Raw genomic sequence first — 20,037 nt, 5'->3', positions numbered from 1 at the left:
TTTTGTTATTCTGCTCAGGTTTGTCACTGGAGTATCTAGGCCCATGAGGAAGGGCAGTCTAGTGGATAGGGCACTGAACTAGGATTCAGGAAACCTGGGCTGGATTTCCAGCTCAGCTACAGACTAATCTTGTGGCAGCTGTTTATTCAAGGTTGTGCCTCAATTCCCCTCTGTGTAAAATGTGGACAGTATTCCCCTCTTGTAGAATAAAATCCATAAATGATTTGGAGGTGCTTGGATACCAGGGTGATGAGGGTCATGTAAGTATCCAGATTGATCCATCAGGAGAATCCCAGCCCTCCTGATGAGGAAGTGCTCCTACCTCCCTGTGCTTCCTTCACTACTCCAATGCAGTATAGATGGTCAGAAAAATCATTCCATGAGCTGCCTCCCTGATATTCTATTTACAAACAGTCCTTCCCCTTCTGACAGTCTGTCTCCTGGTCTTTGGTCCGTGTGCTGTTCTTGGTCTAGCCGATGACTTCAGCATGGCTGTTCAGGGAAAACCGCCAAGGGGAGTGACGGTAGACAGCATCCTGAATCATCTTCTTCCTTCTCATCTGCATCATCACCACCACCACTTCAGTTTTGACTGGATTCCTCTCAAACCCTCTCCTCAAAATGCCTGACGGAAAATGATCCTTTGGGGAGTGAGTGGATGTGTTCATTAAACGTTAGTTTACACTGTTTGATTTTTAAAAACTAAAAATCCCTGTGTTTCTAGTAAACTCTGTTTGCAATTTCCAACAAATGCTTGGGATGAGGGAATGGAGGCGGGGGGAGGAGGGGGACGGACATGCTGGGGCCTTATCACCCTCATGCTCACACATCCATTAATGCCAGATTGTTGCTTAAGCCTTAAAAGACATCAAAATAACAAGGCATGTGTTTTGATTGCTGATGATGGAAGATCTATACTGTAACAACCAACACTCAGGACCAAGGGGGAGCAGTTCCCGTCTACTCACTCATCTGCTCTGTGCTTTCGGATCTGGAAGGAGGCTGTGTTGCTATGGAAACAGGAAGGATAGGACAGGACATGTAAAGGTGAAGCATAGCATGAAAATAAAAATGGGGTGGGGGAGGGAAATAAGGAGAAATGAAGCCTAATGAGGAGGAGACAGTCAGGGCTGCACACAATCCATGCCCCACATTTATAAATATTAGATAAAGGTTTCTATGCAAGTTGCATCGTGCTAGGATTCCCCACCCCCACTGCAACATCTGAATTCCACAGACAAACAAGGGGCTCTTCCCTGTTTTCAGAACAGTAAGGCTGTGAATGCAGCTGTGTGGTTCTCAGAGATGACAGAGGCTCACACAGACCTTCGCAATGGCTTTGTTTCCAGGGATGCTTGTATCCCCAGAGTTCTGAGTTCGAACCAAATCTCAAAGGAGCCAGACAAAGCTGCTGCAGTTTCACATGTTTTCTACCCAAAACAATCATCCTCTGGGATTCTCTGAAACCCAGCCCATGTTCACCCTAAACTTGGCTCTGTCTAGACCAACATCAGAATTGCCAAGGAACCCTCCAGTGCAGGATGCTGTCTCCGACACTGGCAAATACCTGCTGCTTCAGAGGAAGGTGCAAAAAGACCCCACAGTGGACAATTATGAGATAGCCTGCCCCACCAAGATGGTTATTCCTCGCCCTCATTTCCCCCAAAATAAAGACTTTCTATCCCTTCTATATTTGTTGTCCCATGCAATGTGACTGGGTGTTCTCTGCCCAGTCCCTTGTGGACTCCCGCTGAGCTCCTGCTCTCAATATTACCAGTGCCAGTGAGTTCAGGAGCATCACAAACCTCTCAATGACCTCAGGCTGACTTTCAGGGTTTGAAACACAACTTTTGCACAGAGCTGGCTATGATAGACAGTGGCAAAGCAGCAGCAGGCAAACCTCCAGCCTTACCTCACCTCCCTATTGTACCTAAGTATTGCCACACATCTGGCAAGCAGCATTGGGCCACAAGGCAGGGCTACACAAACCAGCTCAGCTCTAACGGAACATGGTCTGTCTTCTGCTGTTTGTGTTACAACCTCCAGGCTCCTTTAAACTCCTCTGTGCTGCTTGTTCATACCCTTCCCCTCTCTTTCTTCCAGACAATGGCCATACTGGGAACTGAGGCAGAATCGAAAGAGGTGAGGTCCCAAGGGCAGAGTTCACTTTCACTCTCCAGAAAAAAAAGAATGGCCTTAGAGGAAGCAATAAAATATTGCACAGGTGGCATCCTTGAGGAATGAAAGATTCAAAGCCCCTTACAAATGTTATGAACAGCACTCATCACTCCACACCAGAGAGGAAAGGCAGACAGCATGAGCATGAATGCCAGCATCACTCCTGCATGGATCGCTAGGAACAGTGTACCCAGAACAAAACAAGTCTCCATTTCTAAATCACAGAGGGGCCACAGCATGGGATTTTTTTTTATAACACTATGTAACATCCTTATTTTTTTTAAAAAATAGAGGAGCTGATAGTCTTCCCCATGGGGCACAATAGCTAGTGCTGCAGGCTGGTGTGTAGGCAGCTAAGCCTGGGTTTAATTCCTCCTCCTTTCTCATGCTGGCATCAGTCTTGCTGACCTGAGCCATGAATGAGATGGGAGAGAGGGATTCGCAGCCTAAATCTGATGATGCAGATTTAAGAGGATCAAACAGGATTGAAAGAAATTATTTCCTTCCGCAGCCCAAGGAGGCAACTTAGCAGCAGGCTTAACTGTTAGCCATTAACTGTTATCATTTCAGTATTTCCCCTTTTTGGCTAAGACGCTAACCTCTCTTGCTATCTGTTTTGCCAAAATGAGCTCTGGAAACTACCCTTTGACCGCACCAACAGGATACCCCCACAAAGTGGGAATGGAATGCAAAATGCTAGGGGTGAAAGGTCCCACTGAAGACCATGGCAAAACTCCCAATGACTTCACTCTACATCTTTCTATTGACTTCTCTTCGTCCATCTGGCTGGAAGGTTTAGTCCCCATTTGCTTTCCTGTCTAATGCTTAGGAATTCAGCTTATGCTATCCGCAGTCTCTTTACTGAGAGGGTTTAGTCTTCGCCCAAGTAAAAGACATGATGTTAGGCAGACTGCACCACAGCTGTGGCGAGACACATGCAGAGCACAGCAGAGAAAAGCCAAGGCTTCCGTCATACTCACTGTCTGCGAAATGGAAGGGAGGGGCAACAGTAGTTGCTAAAGAAAGAAAAAGGAAGGTGAAAGGGGGAAGAAATTCTTGTTAAATGCAGCCAAAGGAAGGAGAACAGGAAAGAGTGAAATGGCAGGATCCCCTTGGAGTAAGGACTTTTTGACAGGCCTGTGCATAAGGAGAGAAGAATGAAAGACAAAGCTACCTTCTGTTAAAGGGAAACTGACAGGCTCTGTAACTTGCAAGGCCTGTGTTCCTCTAATGTAAACTAATTTCTCCCCACTGCATCTCCACTGAGCACCACTTACCTCAATAAGTTTTTCCAGCTGTACACCATGAGCCCAAACCAATGGCCATAGATTGCTATGGAGATCATGGCCAATGCATCAGGCCTGGTGTAAGTGAGAGCAGAATGTGGCCCCTGTCAACTCCTACAATGGTCAATTCCATTGATAAGAGACAAAGCAGGAGAGAGACATGTGTCCCCTTCCTCGGGTTTAGGAGTGGGGGTGTGACCAAGTGTTATAAGGGAAGCAGAATCCTGAACTCGGGTCTTTGCAGATACAGAGTAGTGAAAACTAGTGTCATCCTTTATTTTGTCTTAAACTGGATTTATTTGTAATTTTTAATCCTTACATGGGTCTGGGATCATTAAAGTGTTGTTCTTTTAAACTAAGGCATAAACAAACATATTTTAGTTCCCCTTTGAGCCCCACCTGTACTGCAGCAAGAAGCTCAAGGGCCTTGAACTGAAGCAGCACATGTGAGGCAAGTATGCAGCTCATGTTTGTTTTCAAACAGGGAGGAGGGATGCTAAAAATGAGTCTGGGGGGGTGGGGGAGTATGCGACCAACAAACCAAACCAGAGGCATCCTTCCAGCACCACAATCTGCGTGTGCACTGTTACACTATTAATGATCTGGGGGCCCATATTCCTCAAGGTTAGGGAGAAACTGCTTTATTCTGGTGATTAGTGAGAAAAACAAACACCTCACGCAATCATCACAACAGCAGACATTACAAAACCGCATCTCTTTGACATTCAAACAGAAATTCTAAGCAAGAAAACAGAGTTTTGGCTAGTACTAAAATGCAACTCCAGCATTCCCATCCATCCGGTCTCTTGGAAGAAATCATGCTGTGGTCTCTATGTCAGACTAGACCCTACTCCTCGAATGGTATGCTAAATCCACCCATATGAGACCTTCCATGTTTATTCCAGATGGATTTAGTTCAACAAACAATGAGATTACAGTTAACACAGATTTCTCTGCATGTAAACATAGTAATAGTTATTCCTTTTAATTTCCAAAATGAATAGTAAGTATAATATATAATTAATCATCCAGAAGCAAAAGCTTTCTGTTTCAGGGGTTTTCCATTACTATCTACTTTCTCCTTCTCGCTCCCCAGCGATGCAGCAAATTAAGAAGTAACATTCAAGCAATTAAATTCTAAAGGTTATCAACTCAATCACTAAGGAAAGATTTAGTGACAAATCTTAACAATACTGACTCTCCAATCTTTATTCCCCTTACTCTCTCCAAACTGCAATCAGTATGTTCTTAATCAAGCAGATTGTCTGTTTTCCAGCTGGCAACATTTGATAGCAGATACTTTAAAAAAAAAAAAAAAAAGAAGAAATTGGTTGCTGTGTTTAGATGGTTTCAGGAAGTGGGGGAGGGGAGGGGAGGGAAGGGGGTGTCTAGCCTGTGATGGCTTGTCACCAGCCAGCTTTGCTTCTTGGTTAATGGTATCACAGTACAGGTTCGGATCACTGATGCTTTCTGTAACAGAATGCACCTAATCTGGTGGCCAAATATGTTCATTTTAGGCCTTCGGCCTTGGACAGCTTCGTTCTTACATGCCCTGTTAATGCTCTAACTAGTTTAATGTATTAATGCGAACAAAGTTCACACAGCAGACAGCTGTCAAAAAGGTCACCTTGCTGGCTAAGAACATGTCCCATTTACCAGTATGTCTCACTTTATTCTAAGGCACAAGAATCAGCTTTTCTTGATGTGATGTGTTAATACAGAGTGCATTAGCGCCAAGGCGGGAGCTTCCAACCCACTGGGCAAAGAGGTGTCAAACAGAATTTTGGATATGGTCCAATGGCCAAGCTCACATTTTATTCCTTGAAAATTCCAAGCTCACTGGATTGTCCCATAAGGGATCTGACCAGTGACTTCAGCTCTATCTCACACAGCTGCAGCTCTTACTCCAAGTTCAAGAAGTATACACTAGATTAATGAAAAACAGCTGGAGTAGTAATAGCCTGGAGGCTTGAACACCTTGGAGAGTCCTCAATCTCACTGATGTCCATGAATTGGGGGATCAATCTTTTTGAACAGGTTGGAATTGACTACAGTAAACAGCTTTGCTTTGTATGTTTGAGCAATCCTGATGCTACTTGCAATCTGGTAAAGAATGCCCATAGGCTACTGCTGTTTTATGAGATTTCCCACATGGAGTTGTGATGGCGTCAGTCACCAAGGGAGTCAGGGTGGCATCTGCAGTAACTATGTAGTAATCTGCACCCGTGCTTTCTGTTCACTGACTCTTCTTAGGGGGTGTATTCATGTAACATTATGCTGCCTCCTCCACAATCCACTCTAAAAAGTTCTTAGACTATCAGTGGTGGTCTAAGATGTCAAAAATGTTGTATCATAGGTGTGAAGCCTTTCCTTGAGGTAGCTCTCTGCTCACTAGCCCCACATAGTGGCACAGCTCAGAAGCTTGCTCTTGGCTGGAAGGTCTTCATGCAACCCAGCTGCACCAGTCCACTAAAGTGGTTTGTTTTGTTCTTTAATTCTTTAAACTCATTCATTTAAGACATGGTTGAGGATCTCAACATTATTGCTAAGCTACCCCTCAAACCACAAGCCATTTAAGAGCGCTGCCATCTCACTTCTCTCATGGTTAACTAGGGCTGGCTGACTCACTGCAGCACATTGGGAGAGGTGTGACCACCAATAAATATATGTTCATAACCCCAGGACAAAACAGTGACAAACTCAAACGTGTTTTGTTATTCTATAAAGGTGTTTGCTCCTGGAGTTTAAAAATATGCTTTAAGTTTCGCATCAATGACGTTTTCAATGGCTTTCAAAGAATAAACTGAGATGATGATGATTTTTTGAAGCATTTTGTCTTTGCTTCTGCAAACTTATCTAAATGGCAAAAGGGGCATTTGGGACTAAGAGCATTGGCTACTGTTCCTGGGGCAACTTCAGATAATGAAACGGAACTGGGCTTAACCAAAACATTTTCTGTTCTTCTTCCCGCTGAGTAGCCATGTAAGAACTGTCAAGAAACTGGTTGTCTTTAACTTGAATTAACTTATTTATCAGGATTGAGAGACAGAATATAATGTATTTGTCAGGAGTGACACGTTCTTAGTTATCGGCTTTAGATTTAAGAAACATATGCAAACCTGAAAATCTTATGTCAGTATCATCGTGCAAATCAGTTACACAATCCCCTACAAAAATAAGTAGTAGGGGGCTTACAGCATTCTTTTTGCAGGACTCACTCTCTGTCTGGAAAACTGCTGCCTGATAAGTAGCCATTGCTTCCTGCCTTCCTGTTGAGGGCCAGATTCTAATCTCTTTACTCATGGGGAAGGCCATCGTTACTCCACAAGTGGTTCCACTGATGTCAGGACTAGTCTATCCTCGTCTTTTTAAGTTCTTTTGCAGCTCTCCTTCACTAACCACCAGCTTCTTTCGGGGAGAGAGACAAGTTTTTGAGCTTACACAGCTCTTCGTCGGGTGTTTCTCTCACCAACAGAAGTTGATTCAGCAAAAAGATGTTACCTCACCCACCCTGTCTCTCTAATATCCTGGGATCAACAAGGCTACAACAATGGTAGGATTAATAAGTCACGTAGGCATTTCTGAACATTTTACTCACTGTGACCAGCATCTGTCAGGTGTGGTTCTATCTTTTTCATTTTCTGTCACCAGGGGAAGTCATGCTGAGTTTTCAAAAAAACGGTGTCATTAAATATTTTACATACCACATGCTGTGTGTTTATATTAGCATGGACCAGGCTGACGAAGACTACTCATGGAACAAAGTCCTATTCAGCATGAATAAAAGCATGAGATTGTGGCCCTCAGCATCCATCTCGGACTCCTTTCTGCTACTCCTTCTACAACGCTGAGTCCCCAGCCCAAGACCCGAGGAGGCAGCACCGTGCCCTGCTTTCCAAGGAACCTCAGCGCATCACATACATCCAGCAGCATTCCCTTGGGGTCCCTTTGCCACAATATTCCCAAATAATTTAGAAGAGCAAAGCTGGTGTGAAATTCCTTCCCAAAACCTTGCTGACTCCCTGCTGTGAGACTATGAAATCCCAGAGGGTCTTTCCTGGTCTGATCTTCAATCAGTTGCATGAACAAATCAAACCATTTCAAAAGCCCCTGAAGTAATACAATGCAGTGTATTCTTATGGAGCCACCTTCACGCCCACATTCACAAAGAACACAAGAGTCTGCTGTAAGCTGAAGAGGAAAGGGAAGGGAAGGAAAGTTGCAAGGAGAGATTGAAAGATGGAGGAGTATCAGAGGGAGAGACAGGGTTTCTGACAGACAGGGTGGTGCTAGTGAGTGGAGTGCCAAGGGAGAGCTGTCAGAGAGGAGGCCAAGGTGGAAGGAGCTGTTCACAGGCAGGAGAAGTTGGCTGAGGCAAGGCCATGATAGGCCTTGAAAACTAGGAGGGCAACTCTGAGCCTGACTCAGAGCAAGGTGGGATGGCAGAGAAGGGGATGGGAGCAGGTAGGAAAAGAGTGAAAAGAAAACGGTATTGCAATAATGATGCTCCAATCCCTCAGAGCTCTTCTGCTAAGCAAGCTTGTCCAGTGTCTGCTCTAATTTCCTCAGCTCCCTAGAGACACTGGGCCCTGCACAGCCTGATCTTCATTCCTTATCAGGGGACTGATTCTGCCACCTGATTCAAGTGGCATCTGGTACTTACCCAGAGTGGTCGCAATGAACACAGTGGGGTGGCCTGTGTGAGTACATGCCACTCACCATCAAGGTTGCAGAGTTGGGCTCGAATATTAGAGCATGTTAAATCACTATTCTGGTTAGATTTTGTGCACTTTCAGGTGCTCAATCCCCACAACAGATTTCAGCCATCCTGTCTACACAATCACAGGACAGATGACTGTGTCCAGCCTGCCTGACCTAGGCTCTATGAAGTTGCACCACGGCGAGTCTCTGTGATCATCCATCATCATTTCCATGGGTGTTTCTACAATGACCTACAGGAGAACCCGACAGCACTCCTGACCAAACCTCTGACATAATTTATCCTCCTCTGTCATCACTCTACGCTTTGCTTCTCCTTTCACTCTATTCCCCCGCATGGAACAACCTCCACACATCATTTCACATCTCTCCCTCAGGCCTGGTCTCCCATCACCATCTCCTCATCTGCTCCAACAATCACATTGCAAGAGGTAAGCGGTGGATTTGTCCAGATTACAGTGAAAACTCCATGACCAGGAGTATGTCTCAGCCTGTATCAGCTGACATGCCAGGGCACCTGCAGCTCTGTCCCATTGAACCGGAGAAGATACATTTTGGTCCAGAAAACCAAATTCTAGATGATGGCGCCATACTTTAAAACACAGTGGAAAAATGCCATATTACAGGTGTGATTTAACTCTTCTGTTGTAAGAGCCATAGAATTGTCACTGGATAATGAGCAAGTGGCTTGGCAGGCATATCTGGAGCTATGACTGTGAGCATGGCTTTTGATATCTGTTTTTGCTGCCTAATTCAGTCCCCCTCCCCCCTTTTATGGTATTCATCATCAGAGATCTGAGTGGCTGTGTCTTTATCTCCCCAGCATATCACTGCTGTTGTTCAATTCAGAACACGCTGCCAAACCAATTGCTAGATGGATATAATACTAACTGTGATTAACTTTATATGAGGTATAAATTACTTCTGCTAAAATTACAGGTTCCAAACAATGTAGGCAGAATACTGAACACATGACCAAGAATCACAATAGGTATGGCATTTCTTCCCATTGACCTTATCCTATTTGTAACTGGTACAATCACAAATTCTATCCAACCATCTCTATACAGGTCTATCTAGCTATCTGTTAGTCAACCCACTGATCTATCTAGTGATCTACCCAAACTTCGACTTTCCTAGAGGGCCACAGTATTTCACCACCAATAGCTCAAGTCTCCTATGGGTAAAATCCTGGCCCTACTGAAGTCAACAGCCAATGTCTTAACTTCAGTGAAGCCAGAATTTCACAATATATATCTACTGATACACTTTTTGGGAGCTGCAATATCTTCTGGCAAGTTTTTGAGAACACAAACATGGTGGTAACAGCCCAGTAAAGGCTGCCAATAGAATTCTGGCCACCGGATCAGCTCACCAGAAGGGGGTATGTCGTACTATAGCAAGCAGCCGCTACTGCAATTCTCACCCAGCTGAAGTGGCATCTCCTCACTGCCATGCTGTTAATCTGAAAGGCAGGAATAGCTATGGAATATGTGATGAATACTTTTTGACTAAGCCTGGATGATAAACCTAAGTGTTCTAAACAAACACACATCAAATCCATCATTAATTTTCTTCAGTTAATTTTGGATTTTTGCTGGTGGAGAAGGAGATATGTCTGTGCACTAAAGGGAAAGTGGCTGCAATCCATTTGATTGCTGGAGGATTGCAAGTGCTACTATGAACAGAGTTTGTTAAAAGGAGGGGGGACATTGTGAACATTTTCTCAATTTTTCCCCCCTTTTACTTCCAAATTTTGAAAAAATTCAGAATCTTTGAAAATTTCTGAGTTGGCTGAAAAACAAGAAAATTCTTCTTAAACATTAAAGCTCTTTGCTGTTTGTTTTCTGAACGTCTAAAATTCATGAAAACTTAAAAAATGTTAATGAGTGCTAACCAAGAAACATTTTGCTACTCTACTCCGAAACTGCTGATCCAGCAGTGCCGTTACCTTTAGAAAAATCATTGCAAGTGACGAATTGTTGATACTGCATGCTGTACAACGGGGAACAGGCCTCTGAGCTCAGTTCAACAGAGCGCCACATTAAGCAGAGCAGAATGGCTACTCTAGGGTCAGTGTTATTAGGAGATGGATAGTATGGGCTACGTTTTTCCTAAGGACAAGGAGAGGGAGAAAAAACTACATTAAATGCTAGAGCTCTGGCATGTTAGGGGAGCATTCCAGGGATGGCTAGAAAGAAAGAGATGCAGCGAGGCACTTACGTGAATGAGGAATGCCTGCGGTTTTCCATAGATGGAACACAGACAAAAAGAAAAGAGATACACCCAAAAACAAAAATGTCAAAGAGATGGAGAGGCAACAGAGACTATGGAGCTGGGCTTGATATGCTCCTGGGCTTGATAGTCAGGGTGACCAGGAGTGTGGCTACCTATGGGACTGTGCAAAACTCTCAGGAGCTTCAGAATGATCAGTGGCAGTGTACTAGAGCATCATGGAGGAGACAGCTCTGAATTCATGACAGTGCCTGCAAAGCATCATTAGCTTGAGCAGAGTCAGGAGAGCAGGAGATGCATGTGGACATATTCAGGCACATCCTTATGAAAGGGGTGAACGCCACATCAAACACCACGGGGGAGCATGGCAGGAACTCACAAGGAGTCAACTCGGGCTGACCCAGGATCTTAAGTCCTTGGCTGGGATCAGATATAAAAGAGGGAGGGACTCCATATAAAGCAAACATCAGCTCTTCCCTTCTGGCTCCAGTATGCTTCTTCATGCACAAGGAATGTCATTATTTTCTCTTTTTCCCAGCTGGCAGAATTCACACTGAATCCCACCTCCAAAAATCAAACCTGATTTTGACTCCAGGGCTTTTTGCTCATGATCAAGATGGGAGGGGAGGCCCCAGGCTGCAGAGAAGCATCCCACTGACAGAGGGAGATGATGCAGAGCAAGGCAGATGAACATTTTAACAGAGCAAACAGCGGCGCAGTGAAATAACCTTCCCTCCTTCCTGCAGTTTCAAACACATTCTCATGGCAGCTTCTCTGACACCCACGCCTAGCCCCCAAGATTCCTCCCCTAGCCCCCAAGCAATGAAAATAGCCTGTAGCTTCAATTGGGAGACCCAGCCCTTCTCAATGGGCTGCTTGTTTGTATTATGAAAATGCCATCTGATTGACTGCTGCCCAAGTCTCATGGAGAGTAGAACATTTGTTGCAGTCCTGGGGGTGCGGCCCAATACAAAATCTCACTCTAGGGAAAATATTAATGATGGAATCCGGCAAAATCATAAAAGCTCAATAGACTTTGCAAAGGGTGCACCAAGACCTGCAAGAGAAAGAGGGGGGGAAGGGCTGGTTTTTACTTACGAACTGGCTGGGTCTTGAACTCAGACACCGGACTGATCTCTCCCAGGCCTTTGCCATTGATGGCTGACAGTCTGATGTTATAGGTTGTCTCTGGCTTCAGGCCCATGATGGTGATCATGCCCTCCATGTTTGCTGTTGCAGAAATGAGAGAGGGGAAAAGGGAAAAGTGGGGTTTGAATGGATAGTCAGTACAAGCCGATTTTCATATCCTGTAATGTCAGGCACACAGATGGAGCGCGGGCTGTGCCTGGCCCTGCAGGAAAGCCCCAGGAACAAAGCCACCCTCTTTTGTGGATAGTTCAGTGTAAAGACTGCAGGGCTAGCATTGCCGCCTGGGCCTCTCCAAAGGAGATGAGACAAGGTGACGCCCAGAGCAGACACCAAGGGGAGCAACCGCTGCACCCGTCACCGGGGCTCTCCCAGGAGTGATCCTACATACCCCAATGCGGGGCTGTGGCTGCAGAGCGTACAGAGCCCAGTGCTGGTCAGCTGCTGGAGTGTGGCTTCCAAGCCCAGGCTCCCCGAACGTTTCACAGAAACAGTCCAGCAGCAGCCAAAGCAAGGCAAGTGACAGAGGGATGGGAATGCAGATGTGGCAGCACAAGCATTCACATGGCGTGTCTGTGCACGTAGGGTGCATACCTACATCTGCTGCATCCATGAGAACGGATAGCTAGCTGTATTTTAACCACACCGCGGAATAAAGCCACTGCTCTCCCCCCAGACAGAACAAGGGGTCTGCACAGCATGGGGGCACATGAGGAGCCAGGCACACTCCAGGCTCCTAAGTGTTCCCATCTACCCCTTTAGCCCCTCTTGCATCCATGTGCAAAGCTCAAGGTATGACATCTGGGCTTGTAATCAGTGCAAGTCACCGAGAAAGAACCTGAATGGGACCCTGCAGTGAGAACAGGAGCTTTGTTCCTGCATGCTGGGGAGCATACATATGCAGGGGAGGCTGATTTGTCAAGGCAGCCACAGTGCATCTCTGCTCAGCAGAGAAGAACAAACATGATGTGCTGGATGGGTGAGACATCAAAGGGAGGATCCCGGCAATGGAAAAGATCTGGGAAAATCACTGCTTTCCACCTGAATGGCTCACTGCTCAATGTGCACGCAGGGTTTGTACTTCATGTTATTTGTGGGCCATTGCTTGGCATATGCAAGGCAGAATGTCTCACTCCCCTTACAGACCTCCCAAGATTCTGGTTGTAGGGTCTAGGCCTCGTTGTGTTCCATCATACAACTTAGTATTCAATACCAATTGGGAAAAGCAATGCCTCAAGGGGAAACCAGATCCCACAGAGCACACCGTCACTGTCACATGCTGGATTCTTTAGAAGGAGGGGCCGAGAAAACCATTTGCTATTTGTCTACAGTATCGTGTGTGATGAAATGGGCAGAGACCCTCAGTTTAAGCTTTGCAGGCTGGTGGTACTCGACAGGCTCTTGCAGATGCAGCCAGACTAGAGGTTTTACACATCACCTGACTCCTAATCCAGCTCAAAGGTTGACAGGAATCATTTTGGATTCCTCACCTTGCCCCAGCTACCACAGCCTCTGCATGACCCTGAGCCATCACCGTGGGGACAGATTTCCTTCTTCCTGACACAGCACAATTTAAAAGCAGAAACCCTGGAGGCGCAAACGATTGATGCGGGAGAAGAAGTACAGCTATCTGTCTGCTCAACTCCTGTCGAACTGACTGGGAGCCAAGCCTCCAGCAAGAGAAGAGGCTGCAACCCTCCCTTAGGAATCAAGCCGTGAGGCTCAGACACAGTTTAAGGAGAGAGGTGGGAGGGGGGACTTAGTGAGGTTTTTATTGGCTGAACTAAAGAAAATCTATTTCCACTTCACAGAAAGGAAGAAATGGAGAAACCAAATCTGATTGTACCTATGGCGATGTAATTCCTGTGGGGGGAAGGGACTCTAGTGTGCTATGGTAATGCAAATAATAATACATATGGTAGAACCCTCTGGAACAAGATTCTCCCTCCACCAGCGCCAAACCGCCTTGGTTTACTGGACTCCAGGGGGAATTTAAGGTGTATAGATTTGCACAGACTGTCGCCATGCTGCATGATTTGATGGGAGTTAGACCTCCTGGGGAAAAGGGAATTTGGACTCTGCTGACTGGTTGCTTTCTGTAGTTTATGGCAGCGCTGCACAGAGTGCCTTGGGCAGGAGGTACAAACCAATATACATGAATGAAACCATTATGCAGATTAATGGGGCAGCTCCATCTGGGTTCCTGTGTGCAGAGCTGGTCACCCCATCTTGAATAGGGTATTTAAGATTCTTTAAGTTTTCACTGAAAAATTCCCAGGCTTTAAGAAGGTATTATTTTTTTTTTTTACTGATTTTCACCTCAATTTTGGACCAAATACATGAAAATACTGATTATGTAAAGAAAATGCAGCACACTATGCTAGGCAGATATGTTTGTTAATAAGTTAGTCTAAGTGTAAATATGAGGCTGTCTGTTAAAGGAAGGCAATACAGTGGCAGATAAATACACATGTGCATTCATATGTGTATGTATTGTTAATATACAGTTCATTAAATAAACCATAGCATTAAACTGCTTTTACGTTCAATACTTTATTTTTCTCTATAAGTTGCTTTTATTCGGTTTTCCAGTCCCCCAATGTTAAATGTGATATTGACCCAGAAAAACGTGACGCTATTTTTTGCATTAATTTTCATCCATTTTTTAAAATTTTTGTAGTAACACTTAAATTCCTGGGAAATTTTAAACAAAATAAAAACTGAAAATGAAGGACCTTGAGGATATTGCTGAACTAGGAAGGGTACAGAGACCGGCAAAGAGAATGACTGGGGGCCTTGGAGGTTGAAAGGCCTGGGACTATTTACCTTAGAAGACGAAGAAGAGGGGACTTGATAAAATTATATAAAATAATGACTGGTCTAGATGGGACAGACCAGGAACTTCTGTTCTCCCTGTTTCACAACACAAGAACAAGGAGACGTTCAATGAAACTAAAAGATAGGAAACTCAAAACTGAATAAAGGAAATATTTTTTCATGAGTGATTGGATTGTGGAATTCACTGCTACCAGATGTCACTGAGGCCATGAACTGTGCAAGATTTGAAAAGGGATTATACATTTGTATGGAGAAAGAATATCCCACTATAATATTTAACACTAACAAAAAACTTTGGGAAGGATATTAAACTTCATGCTTTAGGTCTTAATCCGATTATTCAGTATTAGAGATTAGGATGAGACCTTCATAGGCATGCATGTTACCACACATCTGCCCACCATGGGGTTTCTCACACTTTCCTCAGAAACAACTGGTACTGGCCACTGTTAGAGAAAGGGCACTGGGTTAATTGGACCATGGTGACTCCTATATTCCCAAATAATGTGTTCTAATGACCCATATTTTAGCGCTGAACCTGCCCATGGAACGTCCCTGACAGATGACCTGGAAGGTCCCTTAAAAATGTTAAAGCTGGAGTTAATTCCGATGCTTAAAAGGGAGGGTTCTTCTTAACCACCCCCGGCTATATAGATTTCTGTCTAATGAGTGAGTCTCTCTCTCTCTCTGCTTAGATTCATCCTCCCTATGAAGCATGGTGGTACCTTCCTCTTAAATGAGCTTCTTGCAAACCAGTCGGATGACCCTTTGACCCAGGGAAAACTGGATCTGGAACTCAGCTGGGTTTGGCTTTAAACGAAAAGATCAGGTGAGCACAATACTATTTCTGTTGCTTAGATCACAGTTACTTAAACTGCAAGCTCTTTGAGACAGGGACTGTGTTTTCACGTGTGCACAGCAACTAGTACAATGGGGACTGATCCCTGATTGAGAAATCCAGGTGATACTGCAATACAAATAACTACATACGTAATAACAATAGGTCTAGAGTCTTTGTTGACACTATTGTTTTCTGATCCTGTAAGTAGTGGGGCTCTGCACAGCTGAATGGCAGGAACAGAGCACACAGCAGGGTAACTTGAAGGCATACACTTCATACCAGTGGGAGTGATTTTAGAATACCACCAACACCTGACCATGGTGTGGATTCCACTTTGGGAATCCCGAAGAGCCTAGAATGGATGCTGAAGTTAGAGGGGGGAACTTTCTCACTCCAAAAACAAGAAGCGATTCTTGAGATGCTAAGAGGGACAATGATTTTTCACACCCTACCTTCTTTGGCATCATACCACCTGGAATGCCAATCCTCCTCGCCCCGTGCTCTCCATTCCGCCTTGTACTTGAGGATGGGCACCCCACCGGTGGCCTCGGGCTCATCGAACTCCACCTGGGCAGTGCTGGAGTAGGGCTCCACTCTGTCAATGGAAGGAGAGGACGGAGTATCTGGGGGAGGAAGGAAAATAATAAGCAGTGATGTGGAGAGGGCAGGTGGCAAATGTTCATACAGCCTGTGCCCTTGGAGAGCAGGTGTCTGTGGCAATCCCAGAAACATCTGCCTGCATTCTGCCTTGTGCTCAGGCCTACAGGTGGGACCCTGTCCTCGTCCAGGCTTGCTTCAGGGACTCTTGGGAAGCAAACAGGTTCTCTGTGAATTGTGGAGTTTTCATTTCCTCCCTCCCATCAGGGACAGGAGACTCGTAGCATTTCCCTCCTGGTCACTTATTTACTCTGACGAATAAATACAGCTGGCACATGGCTATGCATGCACCCCGGAGACTATTCTGCTGCTTCGGGCCTTCCTCACAGAACATTTGAATGTACAGCTGGGTAATTCCTAACTATTTCCATGGCAACCGGGCACATTAATTATTGAGGGCACTCTGAGTTCAGGATAGTGGAGCCCCTCCCAGCCTGTTTGGTTACCAAGGCAGGTGGAGAAGCCTGTCTGGCTGGCATGTGCTGCTTTGGGATTTGTGTGTGGCAGCAGTTTTATGGAGGATAGTTCACGACGCTGCTATTAAAAGCCAAAAAGCAAGATTCTGTCACAGCATCAGTGGGTACTGTAGGGTGCACAAAGGCCTACTCGGGCAAAAAGCAGCCACCTCCAAAAATGGGGCAGGAGCCAAAATTCCTGGAATTGACACCACCTTCAAACTTGTGAGCTACAACTGGCTGCTCTGATGCCCCTCAAGGCAGACACCTGGAGTAGAGAAAGGCTTTCCCTTCATCACACCAGTGCAATGACTGCCTGTGCATCCCGCCAGCCCTCCTCCTGTCAATGGATCAAGGGGCTGTGTGGGACACTCACCTGCTTGCACAAGGATGAATTCTGAGGACTCCTGGCCGATGCGATTCACTGCGGTGCAGTTATAGTTCCCAAAGTCATTCTCGGAATCCGGTGTCACCTGGACGTTTAAGGATCAGGAGTGGGGGTGTTTAAGGATGCACCCAGATCTCAAAGCCCAACTTCCCCAACCCCTGCTGGGTTTTACTGAAGGGGGAGATACCAAGGTACCATAACATGGATGCTGAGCATCAGCGCATCAGAGACACACATGGATGCTGAGCATCAGCGCATCAGAGACACATGCAGGCTGCCCAGGGGCCCTGTGGTGATAGGTGAGAAGCTGAAGAAAAGGCCCTGCCTCTGCTCCACAGGCTGTTCAATTTACAGGGGTCAAAGGGCCTTCTTTAGCCTCCTGCCTTGTTATCTCCTCCTTTCCTGCATCCTCTCTCCTTTAATCAAACTGCACAATGACACACACATGTACCACAGTGAAGGGGAAGAGACTGTAGATCAGGTGCGTCTCCACAGATATCGTCCCGAGATACAGAGCAAGAGACTGTGTCTTCCTAGGGCTCTGTGCAGCACTCAACATAAAGGGGTCACAGTCCTGACTGGATCCTTTGGGAACTACCCGGATAGACACAACAAATGAACAACAATCCTATTTCATTTGTAAGTTGGGTGCTTCCTCCTGATTCCTTGCCCTGCCTACAATGATGCGTCACTCTCACGTGTTCCCTCTTGTCCAACATTTAGACTGCAACCTGTTCAGGGCAGAGAATGGGCCTCTTACTGGTTTGCAGCCAAGCATGCTTCTGACCACTAACGAGCAATCCATTCTTCAGCCCTTAATTGGAATGGTCCTGTCTCTTGGCACACAGTGTGCCATCTCTGCTCCTGCCACAGGCCAGGCCATAACTTCTTGCCACTAGGGGCTGGAAATGCTTCTTCCCTGTTTACAGATGGGGCAGCAACAGACCGCACAGAGGGACAGAGAACTCCCATCAGGGCTCTCGGTGCCACAAACATACATTAATCTATAACTCATGGAGACTGTACATTCATATCCCTCCCCTTGAGAGCCCCCTGTCCTCACCTCCAGGTAGCTGGCTGATGGGGTGTTGTAGATCTTGATGTTACTGTAGTTGGAGCTTGGTAGCAGCTGTCCATCCCGGAACCAGGAGATGACAGCACTGGGGTAAGCAAACACCTCGCATGTGATGTTCACTTGATTCCCCTCCCACGTGTAGACTGCCACAGGGCCCTGCAGCTTGGGGGCATCTGGGAACCAAGACAGCATCATTTGAGGCAACTGGAGCCATAAATGCCCCCCTGCACCAGCCCAGTTCCCCAGCTGGGGTTCTGTACTCCCATGCAGGAAATCCAGGTCTGGTTCCCGGGCCTGGTGTCCTGAGCTCCACTCCTTGGCAGGGGATAGGAGTTGGGGCTGGCAAGGGCTGGGAATGCTAAGCTCCTGGGGGTGGGGCTCAGCAGACAGTGCATTACACATCCAGGGAACAGAGTGTGCCTCCTGCCACTCACCCATGGGCGCACGCCCTCCAGCTGCTCAGAGAGCACCAGGGGATGCTCTACCAAAGGGAATGATACCATGGGTGGAGGATGTGGAGCAGAGGGCTCCTCAAGTCCTGCCAGGCCTCAGTTAGGCTGTTCAAAAATGGAGTTGGGGGAAGGTTTGAACAGCAGCTGCCCTGCTGTACCAAGCCAATGCACGAGGACTGAGGAGGATCTAGCTTCCTTGCTCTACCTCAGGAGGCACAAACCTGGCCCACCAACACTTTGGGACACGTCACCAGATGGTATAAACTGATGCAGCTCAGGACTTGCACTGGAGTGGTGCTGATTTACACCAGCTGAGGGCCCAGGGCCCTTCATTTGCGCACACAGAACTGTTTATGGACCCTGCTTTATTTGTCTTCCCAGAAAGCAATATGGCTGGTTCTTACCCCAGAAACTGATTCTAGACTGCGTGGACTCCCATGACCTTCGCTGAAACAGAACATGGCTCACTGCCATCTAACAGGCATCAGCCTTCGGACAGCATGCCCTGCGGCCACCTGAGCCACTTCTTAGGGAATCAACACTGCCCCCTCTGCAGACAAGAGCCCATTGACCATACTTACATTGCACTTCAAGATACATGGCCTGGGAGTCTTGCCCGATGGTGTTGCTGGCTGTGCACACATATTCTCCAGCATCCGTGTACTGAATGTCCTTGAGCGTCAGGGAGGACACTCGGGCGTGGCTGTGCACCACTATCCGCCCATCCAGAGTCTAGTAGGAAAGGAAGACAGAGTACGAGACTGGGCACCAAGCCGCTTGGGGCAGACAGGGTATAAGGAGGCCGGGCCACTGTGGCACCAGGGTTTAATACAGTTCTATTCCCCCATCAGCTCTCCCTGCCCACCCCATGCTCAGTACTTTAGAAGCAATCACCTGCAAGCAGTCTAGAGCTGTATAGTAGTGAAATTTACCAAAGCAGCATTACTCCTTGCTGTACAAGGCTGAATGCAGCAATCCCAAAGCACCAAGGAAGAGGGAGAGGAGTTACCTATCCCACGCTGGCACATGTCAAAAGATACGCAGCTAAGGAAGGTGGTGTCTCCGGTTGAGAGGTGTCCAAGCTTGGCAAGCCATGGCTCTTGTGTTCAGAGTTACAACGCAAGGCTTGATAGATACTAGCTAAGGGATTCCCCACTTACTGCACTCTTGTAGAGCCCTACTATGACTAGGTCAGTTTCCAACAGACCTGAACACCCAGATCGCAGGCTTGATTCTCCTCTCACTTGTATCTGTTTTACACCGGAGTGACGCTACTGATTTCAGTGGAGTCATTCCCAATTCACATCAGTGTAAGTGAGCACAGAACCAGGACCCTGAGTTTGAATCAGAGGCCATGTAGCGTGAAAGTTCAGTGCTCCTGTCTGAACATGGGGCTGACCAGCACAAGATTTGTAAACAGGGTGGGAAAATATATGAGTCTTCGAATACGCTTGCTTGAAGTTTTCGTAGGGTCTGTGAGTTTAAACAAGTTCTGTAATAAGGTGATTGGCTTCAAGCCGATTTAGGAATTGCTCCTATATGCGGTGTGTGAGTATATATATGTCAGGCAGTATATAGATAGGGAGCATTACATCCCGGTCACAAGGTGTTCAAAGAGATTACAACCGTCTGTCAGAATCACCTTGTTCCTTAACAACTGAAATGTTGCAACTCCTAACATCCCTGAATCGTAAGAATGAATCATTCAAGACAGGCTCTCCCAACCCATATAACCATGGAACTTTGTCACCTTTCCCTGCTCCTTTT

General features: G+C 46.3%; 1 protein-coding gene across 6 annotated transcripts in view; it reads right to left on the bottom strand.

Annotated features, from left to right (window-relative positions):
- Positions 1-20,037, bottom strand: part of NCAM1 (neural cell adhesion molecule 1) — a 258,446-nt gene that overhangs the window by 52,838 nt on the left and 185,571 nt on the right. For all 6 annotated transcript variants that reach the window (XM_073320618.1, XM_073320620.1, XM_073320619.1 and 3 more), the window contains 5 exons: positions 18,852-19,002; positions 17,807-17,991; positions 16,732-16,828; positions 15,696-15,866; positions 11,517-11,648 (listed from right to left, as the gene is read on the bottom strand). In XM_073320618.1, coding sequence (XP_073176719.1) covers positions 11,517-11,648; positions 15,696-15,866; positions 16,732-16,828; positions 17,807-17,991; positions 18,852-19,002 — 736 coding nt within the window. The remainder of the gene's footprint in view (positions 1-11,516; positions 11,649-15,695; positions 15,867-16,731; positions 16,829-17,806; positions 17,992-18,851; positions 19,003-20,037) is intronic.

Source organism: Lepidochelys kempii, chromosome 22, assembly GCF_965140265.1.
Source record: "Lepidochelys kempii isolate rLepKem1 chromosome 22, rLepKem1.hap2, whole genome shotgun sequence".
In the NCBI taxonomy this organism is placed as follows: Eukaryota; Metazoa; Chordata; order Testudines; family Cheloniidae; genus Lepidochelys; species Lepidochelys kempii.
Note: the sequence above shows the minus strand (reverse complement) of the source record. Positions and strands in the feature narration are given on the sequence as shown.